Here is a 13,977-nt window from a genome sequence, read left to right as displayed (position 1 = left end):
AAAGAAAGAAAGAAAGAAAGAAAGAAAGAAAGAAAGAAAGAAAGAAAAAGAAAGAAAAAGAAAGAAAGAAAGGCTTGTATTTGAATCTTTCTCCTCTATTAACTAGTGTCCTGGAGAGAAATTATTTAATCTCTTTAGGCTTCATTTTCTATGTCTTTACAATATAAAAGTTCCTGCTTCACAGTGTAGTTGTGAATATTAAGTAGTACATACAAAGTATTTAATGCAGTGCCTGTCCAACTGTCTATACTCATGAATATAAGAAATTCCTTCATTTAAAAAAAAATATTAAGCACTTACTACATCTAGGCAAAGTGAAGTGAGATGGTGCCCTAATGGCAACAATAAAACTTAATAAAAGATGTAGCAATGGTTTACCCAATGGGCAGCAGGCAACAAGGAAATTGGTATTACAGGATGGAAAGAATGGAGACCCAAGCAGTGGCAAAATATTTGGCAAAACCATAACTTGCATTAATTTGGAATGAAGACCAAGCACCCCCCCCCCAAAAAAAACAACTATGGCTACAGGTCAAGGGATGGGAAAACAAATTGTTAGTAGTATATGTTGGTTGTTATTAGTGCTTTTAGGAAGTTATCAGAGGAGACAAATAAGCTCAGAGACGGATTTGCTGGCTTGCAAACCAATATGAAAGAGAGCAGATACACTAGAAATATGGTATTTCAAAGGGTTAGAAAAACTGATTGTGCCAGGAGCCCAGGAGTATAAAATTAGTTTGAAAAAATGATTTAAGTGACTGAGGCCAGTTAAGACTCAATCCTGCAGCAAAGATCAGATAACTGGAATAATCATAATTGGTATAATCTTCCCACCCAAGTCTGATGATCTGAATGAAACCACCATTAATAAGAAAGAGGAGCGAGAGGGAGAAGGGGAGGGGAAGGGGGAGAAAGAAGGAGAGAGGGGGAGGGAGGGAGAGGGAGGCAGAGGCAGAAGTATATGGGCAAGGAAGCATATTGGTCAAGTTTGGGAACTATGTACAACAAAACCTTTGGCTGTGGCTACTGGTACATACATTCACTGGCCTTCTTCTGTCCCTGTTATATGGGGAGGAGGTAACTTCAACCTGGGTTTTGGGTTTCGTGGGAAATTGCTGTTTTGTTTTTAGTTTCTGTTTATTGAACTATGAGGTCCAGAACCGCACATCTCTGGGAGGTCCTGAACTTTGCACTGTGCAGTACCTGTGGGGGATGAGGGTTCTCTGTGTGGGTGCAGACTGATGATCCACCAACCTGTCCCTTTGTCTTTTGGGGAACATGCCACCCTTGACATTCGGTGTGGCCAGGTGAGTGACTTCTGAGCAGCAGAATAAAGGCTAAAGGGAGGTTCACCACCTCCAGGCCCACCCCATAAATGCCTCCTGGGCAGTCCTCCATTCTCACTCTCTCCTTCTGATTGGCCCTGGGATGCTGAGGGTTGGGACTATCTTGGAAGCTATGTGTCAGAGTGGATGGTGGCACCCCTGTCATCCTGGTCCCTAAATACTGCAATGGAGCACAGACCCATCACCCAGAAGGGTGCCTGGCACAGAGTAGGGTCTCAGGGTACATTTGCTGAATGACTGCAGTGGAGGTTGGAAAAGGTGAGCCCTTTCCTAGCGGGCATTAGTCAGATAAGGCACAGAGGAGGAGAGTGCTGTAGGCAGAGGGAACAGCATTATACAGAGACCCAGAGGGGAGGAAGAGGGCATCACATGTGAGGACCTGAGAGTCAAAGATGAGCTAAGGCATTACCACACTGAGAGTAAAACCCACTCCCAATCTTGTCTCCCTCAAAGTATATGGATTAGCATGTGGCCCCAAGGACTGGAGCAAGAACAGGAGCTCAGGCTGGGGGTCTCTGGGGCTGGGGGAGGTTGTGGAGAGCAGAGCCGCTGCTGGTCACAGACTTAGAAACAGGAATGGCAGGTGAACGAGGAAGTTCAAACAAAGCAGAGAGGGCCCAACAGGCAGTGTGTGAAAATAGGGCGAGGCCGGGAGGGCACCAGCAAACGTGGGTTCCAGGCTCCTTTTCTCGTGTGTTTGTCTTGAAAAAAATACTTATCCTACTTTTGAAATATTTTCTCACTATCAGAGACTGTTATCCTGGTTCTTAATTGGCAGTTTACACGAATGCGTGTGCTTACGGCTTTCACAGATGTGGGGAGGGAATCAGCCCTTTTTATTTAATAATACTGAAGTCAATATCATACTTACAACTTTCAAACTGCAGTTGGCTATTTCAGTGCAAATAGCTTTAAGAGATGAAATAAAGTTAAATGTAAGGGGGTCAGTTTCCTTCCAGAAGCTTATAAGGAGTCGAACTTTAACGCTTCGCAAAACTAATGCTTCTCTTATTTTCCCATCCAAGTCTGGCCAGTAAGTCCTGTAGGAATAATATCCATGTGGATAAAAATAAAGAAAATAAGTTAGTTTGGGGAAAGAAATTTACTAGACTGCAAAGAACATTTATATTAACCCAATCATTACTTCGTTCTGTAATATAGACACAACCTGATAGGATATGTTGAAAACATGCAGATCTCCTGGATTGGGCACCTACAGAGGATGCTTTCTTGGGTCCTGACTCTGCCTGAAATGAATTCTTCCACCACTGGGGTCTCAGAGGATGTGGACAGATTGACTTCCACCACCTGCTATCCTCACCATTCCTGCACCACCTCAGCTCACATGAGCGCTGAGAGTCAACTTTCCAACAGAATTCCTGTTCAGAGCCTTGAGTACCCCATCAGCCCCCAAAGGCTGTGAGAACCCCTCTTCTTTGGAAACTGCCCCCCAAATGAGCTTCTGCTCTGATTATCCAAACTTCCCCATACTCTCATTTCCAGGCTGTCTTCCTCTTTCCTGACCAAGCCCCCAGCTACTCTGGCCCTTGGACTTCTCCACCAGGCCAACAGTGTCTCCTGGAGGCTCAGCCTCTTCCCTGAATCTGTAGCCTTTTGCCTTAACTAAATCCTGACTCTTCCTGAGGCCATAGCTTCTCTGGAAGTCCTGCCATGTTATTTGCTACCACAATTTACCCACTTGGTTTAGGAGGTGGGGTCAGCCCTCCCAAAACACACACAATGTCACTTCCAGAACTGTCACTGATTTCTTATTTAAAAAAACAACAACAACAAACATTTCTATCTTAAAGACAAGCCCCAAATCTATCTCCCCTCAGCCCCAAAATGTGTAGACCTTTGTTTGTTCACTGGTTCAAATCTTTCCCTAACTCCAGGCTAACTCAGTTTGGACTGATACAGTTTTATTCAAAACCTTAGCCTGCTGGTTTTGTAATCAGTGCACCTCCAAAGTTCTCCTCTTTATATGGACCAGCCTGTGGTCCTGCAGCGTCCTGCACTCTATGAAATCCCCACTGAGCACGCTCTTGCCCTACATGGGCTCAGCCACATGACCCCCTCACTCTCCTGCTCCATCAGCTCCGGGTCACCTTTCCGACCCAGCCCAACCTCAGTGATCACCTGAAGAACACCTTCCCTGCCCCTTTCTCTAGCTCTTGGGTCAGAGACACACATCCCTTGGTCTATTTCTATGGCCACAAAACCAAGGACTGCTGAACAAAGTTAGCTCAGCCCTGTGAGCTGAGGCCCTCGCCACCATCCACCTCCCCTGTCCTCGCCTTGGGCAGTTCCTCCTCTGGGACCTTTCTGTAATTACTCTAAGCTAGACCTCACTCCAGAGAAACTTGTTTCTTCCTCCATGCACAAAATAGAGCTTCTCGGTCATGGTCTTCCTCAACTTTCTACCCCTGAGAGCCTCACACATCCTTTTCCCCTTTCCCCCAGCTCAGAGGATAAGGCAACCTGCTCAGGGTCAGACCTGGACCACCCTTCCCCCTGGGCCATTCTCCTGACCCTCTAACTGTGTTTCATTGGTCATTCCTTCCCAAAGAGTGTTTCAACTTCCCCCTCTCTCCCTTCCTCTTAGTTTGAGAATAAAATGTAAATCTTGCTCAGAGAACCCTCCCCTGACTCTGCATCGCTCCATGGCTGGTGCACAATCTCTTTTCCCTTTTGAACTAAACTATCTATCAACTATCTATCTATCTATCTATCTATCTATCTATCTATCTATCTATCATCTATCATCTATCTATCTCTCATCTTTGAGTGTAGCTGACACACAATGTTACATTAGTCTCAGGTGTACAACACAGTGATTCAACATCTCTATACGTTACGCTGTGCACAGCACACAGCTGCCATCGGTCACCACACAACACCGTCACACGATGATCGAGGATATTCTCTGTGCTGTGCCATTCATCCCTGTGATTTACTCATTCCACAGCTGGAAGCCTGTACCTCCCTCTCCCCTTCACCCATTTTGCCCATCCTCCTGCCCCTCCCCTCTGGCGCCCATCAGTTTGCTCTCTGTCTTTATGGGTCTGTTTCTACTTTTTTGAACATAACTTCTTGACAGTATAATCTAGAACCTCTGACTTTACTTCATCACCCCCACTCACTCCTCAGCCTACTGCCCCCTGGCCTCCAGCCCACCATTTTTGTGCAAAATCTCCAAGTCTGCAGTGATGTCCCAACTGCCAAATCTAATGGACATCATTCAATTCTTACTTTACTGTTAGTTTAAGTCACATGTGGCTCTGTTGATGGTTCTTTTCTTCTTGAAAACAGATTCCATTGGCTTCTACGACCCTGTGGTTTGATGGTCTGTCCCTTATTTCTCACAGTGTTTCTTTATCTGTTGTATGGTCCATGCTCCCTTAAGATTCCATCACCATCCCCTGTTCTCCTCACTCCACAGGCCATCTCCTTGGTGGCTTCATCTACATACTTGATCTCAACTGTCCTCTAGAGTCTGAAAAGCTCCAAATTCACATCACTGGCCTAACCCTCTTCAGACTTCATTCTGGATATCTTTGTAAGGTCTTTACCCATCCGGACCTTTACAAGAACCTCAAATTCACAAATCTGCTTATTTCCTTCTACTTCGTACAGACTCTCTACTTTGTATGATGTTTATCATCTAATCACCCAAAGCAAAAACCTGGTTATCATTCTTGTGCCTGCTCTCCTTTTCACCATGTGCTTCAGAGATATTCCTGGAATGTATATCCTTTATTCTATCCTGTAATTATCCCTGACTGGGCCACTGTAACAGCTCCAAATTTGTTTCTCGGCCTCCAGTCTTGTCCCTGTCAAGTATGTCTTCCATGACCACCAAAGCAATCTATCTGAAAGCACATCTCCTTTGACTGAAACGTAGTGGAGGCTCCCCAAAGTCACAAGACTCCCTCACAGTCAGGTCCTCCTGTCCCTGGTCCCTGCCTTCCCTCCAATTTGATCTCTCACCACCTGTGTTCCAGCACTGAACTTGTTACAGATCCTGGCATGTGCCAGGTGATTTTTTTTTTTTTTAACTTGTGCTGTCCCTTCTACCTGGAAAACTCCCTTTCTTATCCTTTGTTTGATTAACTTCTGCATATTTTAAAAGGTAATCAAGTAGCATATCCTCCAATAAGCCTCTGCTTGAAACTGCCACAGATGCTCTTTCACCAAGGACCTATAATATTATGTGTATATATCTACTGTTCCATTCCCCGCACTGTGTTATTATAATAGATTCTGTGTCCATTTGTCCTATTGGATGGAGTTCCTGGGACCATACACTGTTCAGACTTTAATCACTCCTGCACAGTGCCCAATAAATATCTGTTGAATGAAAACATAACTGAAAAATATTAATAGCCCACAGACCAGTCTACTTTTTTCTTATTGAATAAATTTGATGCATAACATTGTGTAAATTTAATAAGCTATACAGCATGTTACTTTGGTACATTCTTATATTGTAATATGATTGCCAATGTACTGATAGTCACCACATTACATTATTACAGTATAATATTTATAGCACATTAGCTCTCTATGACCTATCTACTACTCATTACAAGTTTGCAGTCTTAAACACCATCACTCTTATCCCTCACCCCCCAGCCATTGGTAACCATCATTTTACTGTCTGTTTTCTACGAGTTTAACTTTTCTAGATTCCACATAGACGTGATATCATACAGTACTTGTCTTTTTCTGTCTGACTTGTCTCGCTTAGCATAATGTACTCAAGGTCCATCCATGTTGGTGCAAATAGGAAGATATTCTCTTTTCTCGAGGCTGAGTAATATTCCATTGTATATATGCACCACATCTTTTCATCGATTCATCCACTGATAGGCATTTGTGCTGTTTCCATATCCCTGCTATTGTGAACAGTGCTGCAATAAACGTGGGAGTACATATATCTCATCAGAATCCTGTTTTCGTTTCCTTTGATTAAATACCCAGAAGTGGAACTGCTGGATCGCATGGTAGACTTATTTTAATTTTGGGGGAACCTCCATATTGTTTTCCATAGTGGTTGGATCAATTTATCTTTCTTCCAACTGTGTATAAGGGTTCCCTTTTCACTACATCCTCGTCAGCATCTGTTGTCTCTTGACTTCTTGATGACAGCCCTTCTAACATGTGTGAGGTGATATCTCATCATGGTTTTGATTTGCCTTTCCCTGATGATTAGTGATATTGATCATCTTTCCATGTGTCTGTTGCCATTTTGATGTCCTCTTTGGAGAAATGTCTGTTTAGTTCTTTTGCCCATTTTTAATCATATTATTTGCTTTTTGTTGTTGTTGTTATTGAGTTGACTGAGTTCCTTACAGATTTGGATATTAACTCTTTTTTTTTTTTTTTTAAAGATTTTATTTATTTGACAGAGAGAGACACAGTGAGAGAGGGAACACAAGCAGGGGGAGTGGGAGAGGGAGAAGCAGGCTTCCCGCTGAGTGGGGAGCCCGACGTGGGACTCGATCCCAGGATCCTGGGATCATGACCTGAGCCGAAGGCAGACGCTTAACGACTGAGCCACCCAGGCGCCCTGGATATTAACTCTTTATCCAATATATGGTTTGCAAAAATTTTTCCCCATTCTGTAATCTTTTTATTTTGTTGTTTCCTTTGTTGTGCAAAACCTTTTGAGTTTGATATAGTCCCATTTGTTAATTTTTTGTTATTGTTGTTTGTGCTTTTGGTGTGATGTCAAAAAAATTATTAGCAAGACCATTATTGATGAGCTTTTTTCCTATCTTTTCTTCTATGAGTTTTATGATATCAGGTCTTATCTTTAAGTCTTTGATCTATTTTGAGTTAATTTTTGTGAGTCGTGTGATAATGGTCCAACTTCATTGTTCTGCATGTTTTTCTCCAGTTTCCCAGCACCATTTGTTGAAGAGATTGTCCTTTCCCCATTGAGTGTTCCTGGTGCCCGTGTTGAATATTAGTTGACTGTATAGGCCAGGGTTTAGTTCTGGGCTCTCTATTTTGTTCCATTGGTTGGTGTCGTCTATTTTTGTATTGTTTTTATTACTATGGCTTTGTCATATAGTTTGAAATCAGGAAGTGTGATGCCTTGAACTTTGTTCTTTTTCTCAGGATTGTTTGGGCTGTTTAGGGTCTTTTGTGGTTCCATACAAATTTTAAGGTTATTTCTTTTATTTCTGTGAAGAATGTTTTTGGTATTTTGATGGGGATTGCATTGAATCTGTAGATCACTTTCAGTAGTATAGCCATTTTAACAATATTAATTCTTCTAATTCATGAACACAGGATGCCTTTCCATTTATTTGTGTATTCAATTTCTTTCAGCAAAGCTTTGTAGTTTTCATTGCACAGATCTTTCACTTCCTTGGTTAAATTTATTCCTAAGTATCTTGTTTTTGATGCTATTGTGAATGTGATGGTTTTCCTTCTTTTTCAGAAGCTTCATCATTAGTGTAAAGGAATGCAACTGATTTTGTATCTTGGCACTTTACTGAAATTGTTGATTAATTCCAACAGTTTTTTTTACTGAAATTTTAGGATTTTCTATATATAAGATCATATCATCAGCAAATAATGACAATTATACTTCTTCCTTCCCAAGGTGTATGCCTTTTATTTCTTGCCTGATTGCTCTGGCTAGGGCTTCCAAGACTGTATTGAATAAGAGTGCATCCTTGCTTTTTTCCTTATCTTGGGGGAAATGCTTTTAATTTCTCTCCAGTGAGTATAATGTTAGCTGTTGGTTTGTCATATATGGCCTTTATCATGCTGAGTTATAGTCCTTCTGTACCCATGTTAAAGGTTTTTTTTTTTTAATTATCATGAAAGGGTGTTGTATTTTGTCAAATGGTTTTTCTTTGTGTATTGAGATGATCATGTGATATTTATCTATTATTTTACTGATGCAATGTATTTGCATTTGTTGACTTGCATATGTTGAAATATCCTTGTATCCCAGGGATAAAATCCCACTTGGTCATCGTGTATAATCCTTTTAATGTGTTCCTGAATTCGGTCTGCTAATATTTTCTTGAGAATATTTGCATCTAAATTCATCAGGGATATTGGTCTATAGTTTTCTTTCTTGTGGTCTCCTTCTCTGATTTTGGTAGCAAAGTAATGCTGGCCTCACAGAATGAGTTTGAAAGTGTTTCTCCTTCTTGATATTTTGAACAAGTTTGGGGGAGGATTGGTGTTAATTCTTCTTTAAACGTTTGGAAGCCATCTGGTCCTGAGGTTTTTTGTGTTGGGAGTTTTTTGATTACTGATTCAATCTCTTTACTCATACTTGGTCTGTTCAGATTTTCTACTTCTTCCTGTCTCAGTCTTGATAGGTTGTGTGTTTCTAGAAATGGAGTCATTTCTTTTAGTTTATGTAATTTCTTGACATATAATTGTTCATAGTAGTTTCATAATTCTAGGTATTTCTGTAGTATCAGTTGTAATATCTCCTCTTTCATGTTTATTTCTTTGAGCCTTCTCTTTTTTTTCTGTAGTTAGTCTAGTTAGTCTAGCTAAAGGCTTAAATTTTGTTTCTCTTTTCAAAGAACCAGCTCTTGGTTTTGTTGATCCTTTCTATTGATTTTTTGGTCTCTATTTCATTTATTTCTGCTCTGATACTTATTTCCTTCCTTTTGCTAACTTCAGGCTTACTTTGTTTTTCTTTTTTTGGTTCCTTGAGGTGTAAAGTTAGGTTATTTAAGATCTTTCTCATTTCTCAGTATATGTGTTTATAGTTATAAACTTCCTTCTTGGATCTGCTTTTATGCATCCCATAATATTTGATATGTTGTGTTTTCAAGACAATTTTTTATTTCCTTTTTGATTTCTTCTTTGACCCAAAAGTTGTTTAGAAGTGTATTTAGTTTCACATATTTGTAGATCTTTTTACTTTCCTCTTGTTGATTTCTAGTTTCATATGATTGTGGTCAGAGAAGATAGTTGGTATGATTTCAACTTTCTTAAATTTGCTAAGATTTGTTTTTGTGGCCTAACATGTGATTTATCCTGGAGAATGTTCCAAGTGCACTTGAGAAGAATGTGTATTCTGCTGCTGTTGGGTGTAATGTTCTGCTAAGTCCATTTGTTCTAAAGCCAGGTTCAACAGCAACAATTTCTTGTTGACTTTCTGTCTGGGTGATTTATCCATTGCTGATGGTGGGGTATTAGAGTCCCCTACAATTACTGTATTATTGTCTATTTCTCCCTAATTGCTTAGTATGTTTTGAAGTTCCAGTGTTGGTAGCAAGCATGTATATTTATGATTGCTCTATCTTCTTGATATAGTGGCCCTTTTGTCATTATATAATGACCTTCTTTGTCTCTTGTGACCCTTTTTGGCTTGAAGTCTATTCTGTCTGATATAAGTATGATTACGCTTGCCTTCTTTTCATTTCTGTTTGCTTGTAATATCATCTTGTATTCCTTCACTTTGAACCTGTATGTGTCTCTAGAGCTAAAGTGAGTCCCCTGTAGGCAGCATATTTGCTTTTTTATCCATCCAGCCACTCTGTGCCTTTTGATTGGTGAGTTCAATTCATTTTCGCTGAGGGTGATTACTAACATGTAAGCACTTACTACTGGCCTTTTTATCTTCTGCGTTCTGGTTATTTTGTCTTTCTATGTTTCTTTTTCTTTGTTTCCGTTGACTTTTGCCAGTTCGTGGTTTTCCAGGATGATTTGCTCGTTCTCCCCCCATTTATGTTTATGTCTCTGCTCTAGATTTTTGCCATGTAGTTACCATGGGGTTTACATAAAGCATCTCATAGAAAAAAAGTCTTTTCTCTGCTGATAGCACTTTACTTTTCTTCACTTATCATTCTTTTACTCCTCTCCTCTCATATTTTTGATGTCACAAATTACCTCTTTGTAGGCTATGATTTCATCACCAAGTTATAGTAGGCATAGTTATTTTTTTTTTTTTTTAAAGATTTTATTTATTTATTTGACAGAGACAGAGACAGCGAGAGAGGGAACACAAGCAGGGGGAGTGGGAGAGGGAGAAGCAGGCTTCCCACAGAGCAGGGAGCCCGATGCGGGGCTCGATCCCAGGACCCTGGGATCATGACCGGAGCCGAAGGCAGACGCTTAACGACTGAGCCACCCAGGCGCCCCTAGGCATAGTTATTTTAATGCTCTTTTCCTTTAACATTTAGGATATAGTTAAGTTTAATATACTATTCCAAAAAAGAGTTAAAAGAGTTACGATATTCTAATTCTGACTGCTTGTTTATCACCTTAATCAGAATTTTGTGTACTTTCATTTTTTTGTTTGTTTGTTTCTTTGTTTCAGCTTAAAGAGTTCCTTTCAACATTTCTTGTAAGGCAGGTCTAGTCGTGGTGAACTCCCTCAGCTTTTGTTTTTCTGGGAAAGTCTTTATTTTTTTTTCACATCTGAAAGGTAACTTTGCCAGAGAGTATTCTTGGCTGCCAGCCTACATTTTTATTGTTCCTTCACCCTTTTACTGATTTCCTTCTGAAAGATGTATTTCATGTAACTGAGGAAATAAATAATGAACAACCCCAAACTGTGAACCAAATAAATAAGTGAATTGCTTAAAGAAACAGCACTTGATTGCTAACACAAGAAGAACTGAAATAGGGCCTCTGATTTTTTACTGCAGGATCTATTTAGCCATGTATCATTGTTCTGTTCACTTTCTACTTCTCTGAAAAGTAGAAGCTACTTCTAACATTGCTGCTAAATGATGACGTATATATATTTTTTTACATGTTACCAACCATTTATACTTTGGGAGCATGTGAATTTTTCCTTTCATTTGGATGTTTAGCAGTGTGTAGACTAAAAGTTAAGTCTGTAGCATATTAACACACTGATATTTGATAAAGTCTATTTGTTTATTCAAGTTGAATTCACTCCTAAAAAATTTCTCCAGGACAATGTAAAAGATAAGTAGCCAGGCTGACTTTTAATTTTTTTTCATAAATTTTTTTCATTCTTTTTTTTTAGTTAATGAAAAGGAAGTTTAATATGTACAAATAAAACAGAAAAAAATTTTCTTACAGACTGGTTAGAGGTAATGTTATTCAGAAGTTGTCTTTCAAACCTGAAAGACCTAGCTTGCTTTCTTATTTTTTTTACACTATCAAAAAAGAATGTTTTGCCACAAATGAATAATGGACAGAGACATGTCATTGGCATGTTTACAATTAGGAAATATATAAAACCCACTTACACTTGATAAAAAAATAGTTAAAGGTGATTAGAATATTTACTTTAAGTAAGGCAAAAGCTAATCCAGTTACAGCTGAGATTTTAATTGTCATACTTTCAGATTTATGAGTGGGGCAATTAAATGCTTAAAACAGTCTGTTGTTTTCATTTGGTAAGACTATGAAAAAAAGAAAAAGTGTGGCTATATGTGGCTATGTTGTTATATTTCAGCACAAATTATGAAGTTGTCCCCCACTCACAGCAATAAAACACACCAAAACAAACAAAAAGCAAACCAAATAGACTTCCTCGGCTGATACAAACTTCAGTGTCTTTTCTCAGGGGTTTTCCATTTTTTTCGTTCTTAAGAATTTAATTATAACCTGGATGTTTGAACTATTTCTTCTGCTCTGACGCATTGTAAGTCCAATAAAAGAACTGTTCTTTGACTAACAACTGAAATGGGAGATTAATAACCCAAATGCAAAATTTCAGGTGAGTTTTCCGTTCTTTATCATTCTTTTAGTTTTCTCTAACTTTTGCATTTCCAAGATATTTTAGATTCTCCATGCTAACTCCCTCCCCCCCTGGCCACAAAGGAGCTTAATTTTGTTCCTGGGACTTCATGGAATGAAGGTTTTGTCAATCCTAAGAAATCATCATCTCATACTAACATAAGTCCATAAACTTGACCTTATTCTCCTTCTCAATAATGGAAAAATCAGGCAAAACCTATCTATTATGTTTCAAAATCTTCCCCAGTGAGGTTGACATCTAAAATGAAATCTCAAACAAAATACACAATAAACAGGAGGAAAATAAAAAGGAGAGATAGAAAACATGTAAAAGTATATAGGTAAAAACCTATGAATATTCAAGGAATGTACCATATTTTAAAGTAAAAGTGTTTTAATAGTGTCTCCTGCAGCTTAAAATGCTTTTTGACTGTCATTATGGGAGACCACTTTCTGGGAGAAACATGCTTTCGCAATCCTACAGCCATTTGCATAAGGAAGCTGCACATTATGCATATGTGGGGTTGGCAACATGAAAAATATTCAAGCAAGAGAGAGCACGCTTAATCATTTAACCTCAGTAAATGGTTATTTTGAAATTGTAATTTTCCAAATTAAAAAGGTCTCAAGCTGTACTCCCAGAAAGTGTACTTTGAAAACTTTTCCTGGATTAAATGTTATTCAAAACACAAGCACCCAAATCTCTGCATTCCCAGCAAGAAAGCAAAAGCAGGAAACATTTGGGGCATAGCCACGCATTTATGCATGTAACTATTGAGGGGCATACATTCTGCCCCTACATTTATTTCAAGTTTTTTTTGCCCCAAACAGTGATGAATTATTGAAAAATCCCTTCATTTTTAAAATGCTTTCTTCCTCATACAGAGGAATGGATTGACTGAGAACATACACATTCTGAGTTTCCTTCTCCTTGAGGTTGAAAGCATATGAAAGTTTAGCATTTAATGAAGACTGGCATGAATACAACAAAATGACGTCTCCCCCACGGAAAATCTTGCCAGGCTTGCTCAGGGTCAGTATGTCCTTCAGGGACACCCGCGAACTAATAATTTTCAAGACATATTTTTTTTCCGAATAATTTTTATTATTTATTTTTCAAATAACTTTCAAGTTGACAACACCCCGATCTTCATTCTAAAGTTGTTCCCGTGCCTATTAAGGGGAAGCACTGAGGAACTTTTGCAGGGTAAGACCCTAAGCCCTTCAAACGGACCCATGCATCACGGGTAAGGTGCAAATGCACACCGAGGAGTTCTGAATGGTGAGCGACCTGAGGTGAACTGAGAGCATCTCAGGGCCCAAGCTGGTTTCTCGTGATCCCCCGTTTGTGCCTGGCCCCGGAGGCTGGGTTCTAAGACGCTGTTATGCACTCACTGACCTTTTGGTGCTTGTGCTGGAGATAGGCAGGTAGTCCGTGACAGCGATGTATACGTATTGTTTGGCATCATCTATCACACTATAGATAGCGTCGATATCGAAGCTTCTGTTTTTAGGGCAAAAGAGTTTGGGAGAATTCTGCGAAGACACAAAAACCAAACTTTCAGAGGATTTATTTTTGTCAGCTGGGGCTTTCTCTTTTTTGTTGCCTTTTTTTTTTCTTTTTAGGTGTTTTAATGGATCTTGGCTTGTAAGTCAAGTTTTGCAAACCACCTTTCCAGTTCTTGATGAGATCAGACAAGTTATGTATGCGATCCTAGTATAGTTGAGGCATGTTCAGATGAAAGTGTGGCAGGATGGGTCTCCAGGCTGTCCCTTTACGTCTGCTTTGGGAGGGAATTCTTGCTTTCAATACCCACACCTCTCATTTTGGGGGGAGCACTGTAGCTCTAAACTTAGGGGACTCTGGCGATGCCCTGTCATGCAGAGCTGCTAATTTTCTCAGGCATTACTGTATAATATATACAAT

General features: G+C 39.6%; 1 protein-coding gene across 3 annotated transcripts in view; it reads right to left on the bottom strand.

Moving 5' to 3' along the window:
- The window catches only part of PLD5 (phospholipase D family member 5), a 416,609-nt gene that overhangs the window by 21,347 nt on the left and 381,285 nt on the right, over positions 1-13,977 (bottom strand). For all 3 annotated transcript variants that reach the window (XM_032389318.1, XM_032389319.1, XM_032389320.1), the window contains 2 exons: positions 13,450-13,586; positions 2,218-2,386 (listed from right to left, as the gene is read on the bottom strand). In XM_032389318.1, the coding sequence (XP_032245209.1) occupies positions 2,218-2,386; positions 13,450-13,586 (306 nt within the window). The remainder of the gene's footprint in view (positions 1-2,217; positions 2,387-13,449; positions 13,587-13,977) is intronic.

Source organism: Phoca vitulina, unplaced genomic scaffold (genome assembly GCF_004348235.1).
Source record: "Phoca vitulina isolate PV1807 unplaced genomic scaffold, GSC_HSeal_1.0 scaffold54, whole genome shotgun sequence".
Classification (NCBI taxonomy): Eukaryota; Metazoa; Chordata; class Mammalia; order Carnivora; family Phocidae; genus Phoca; species Phoca vitulina.
The sequence above is the reverse complement of the archived record's forward strand: the minus strand, read 5'-3'. Positions and strand labels throughout refer to the sequence as shown.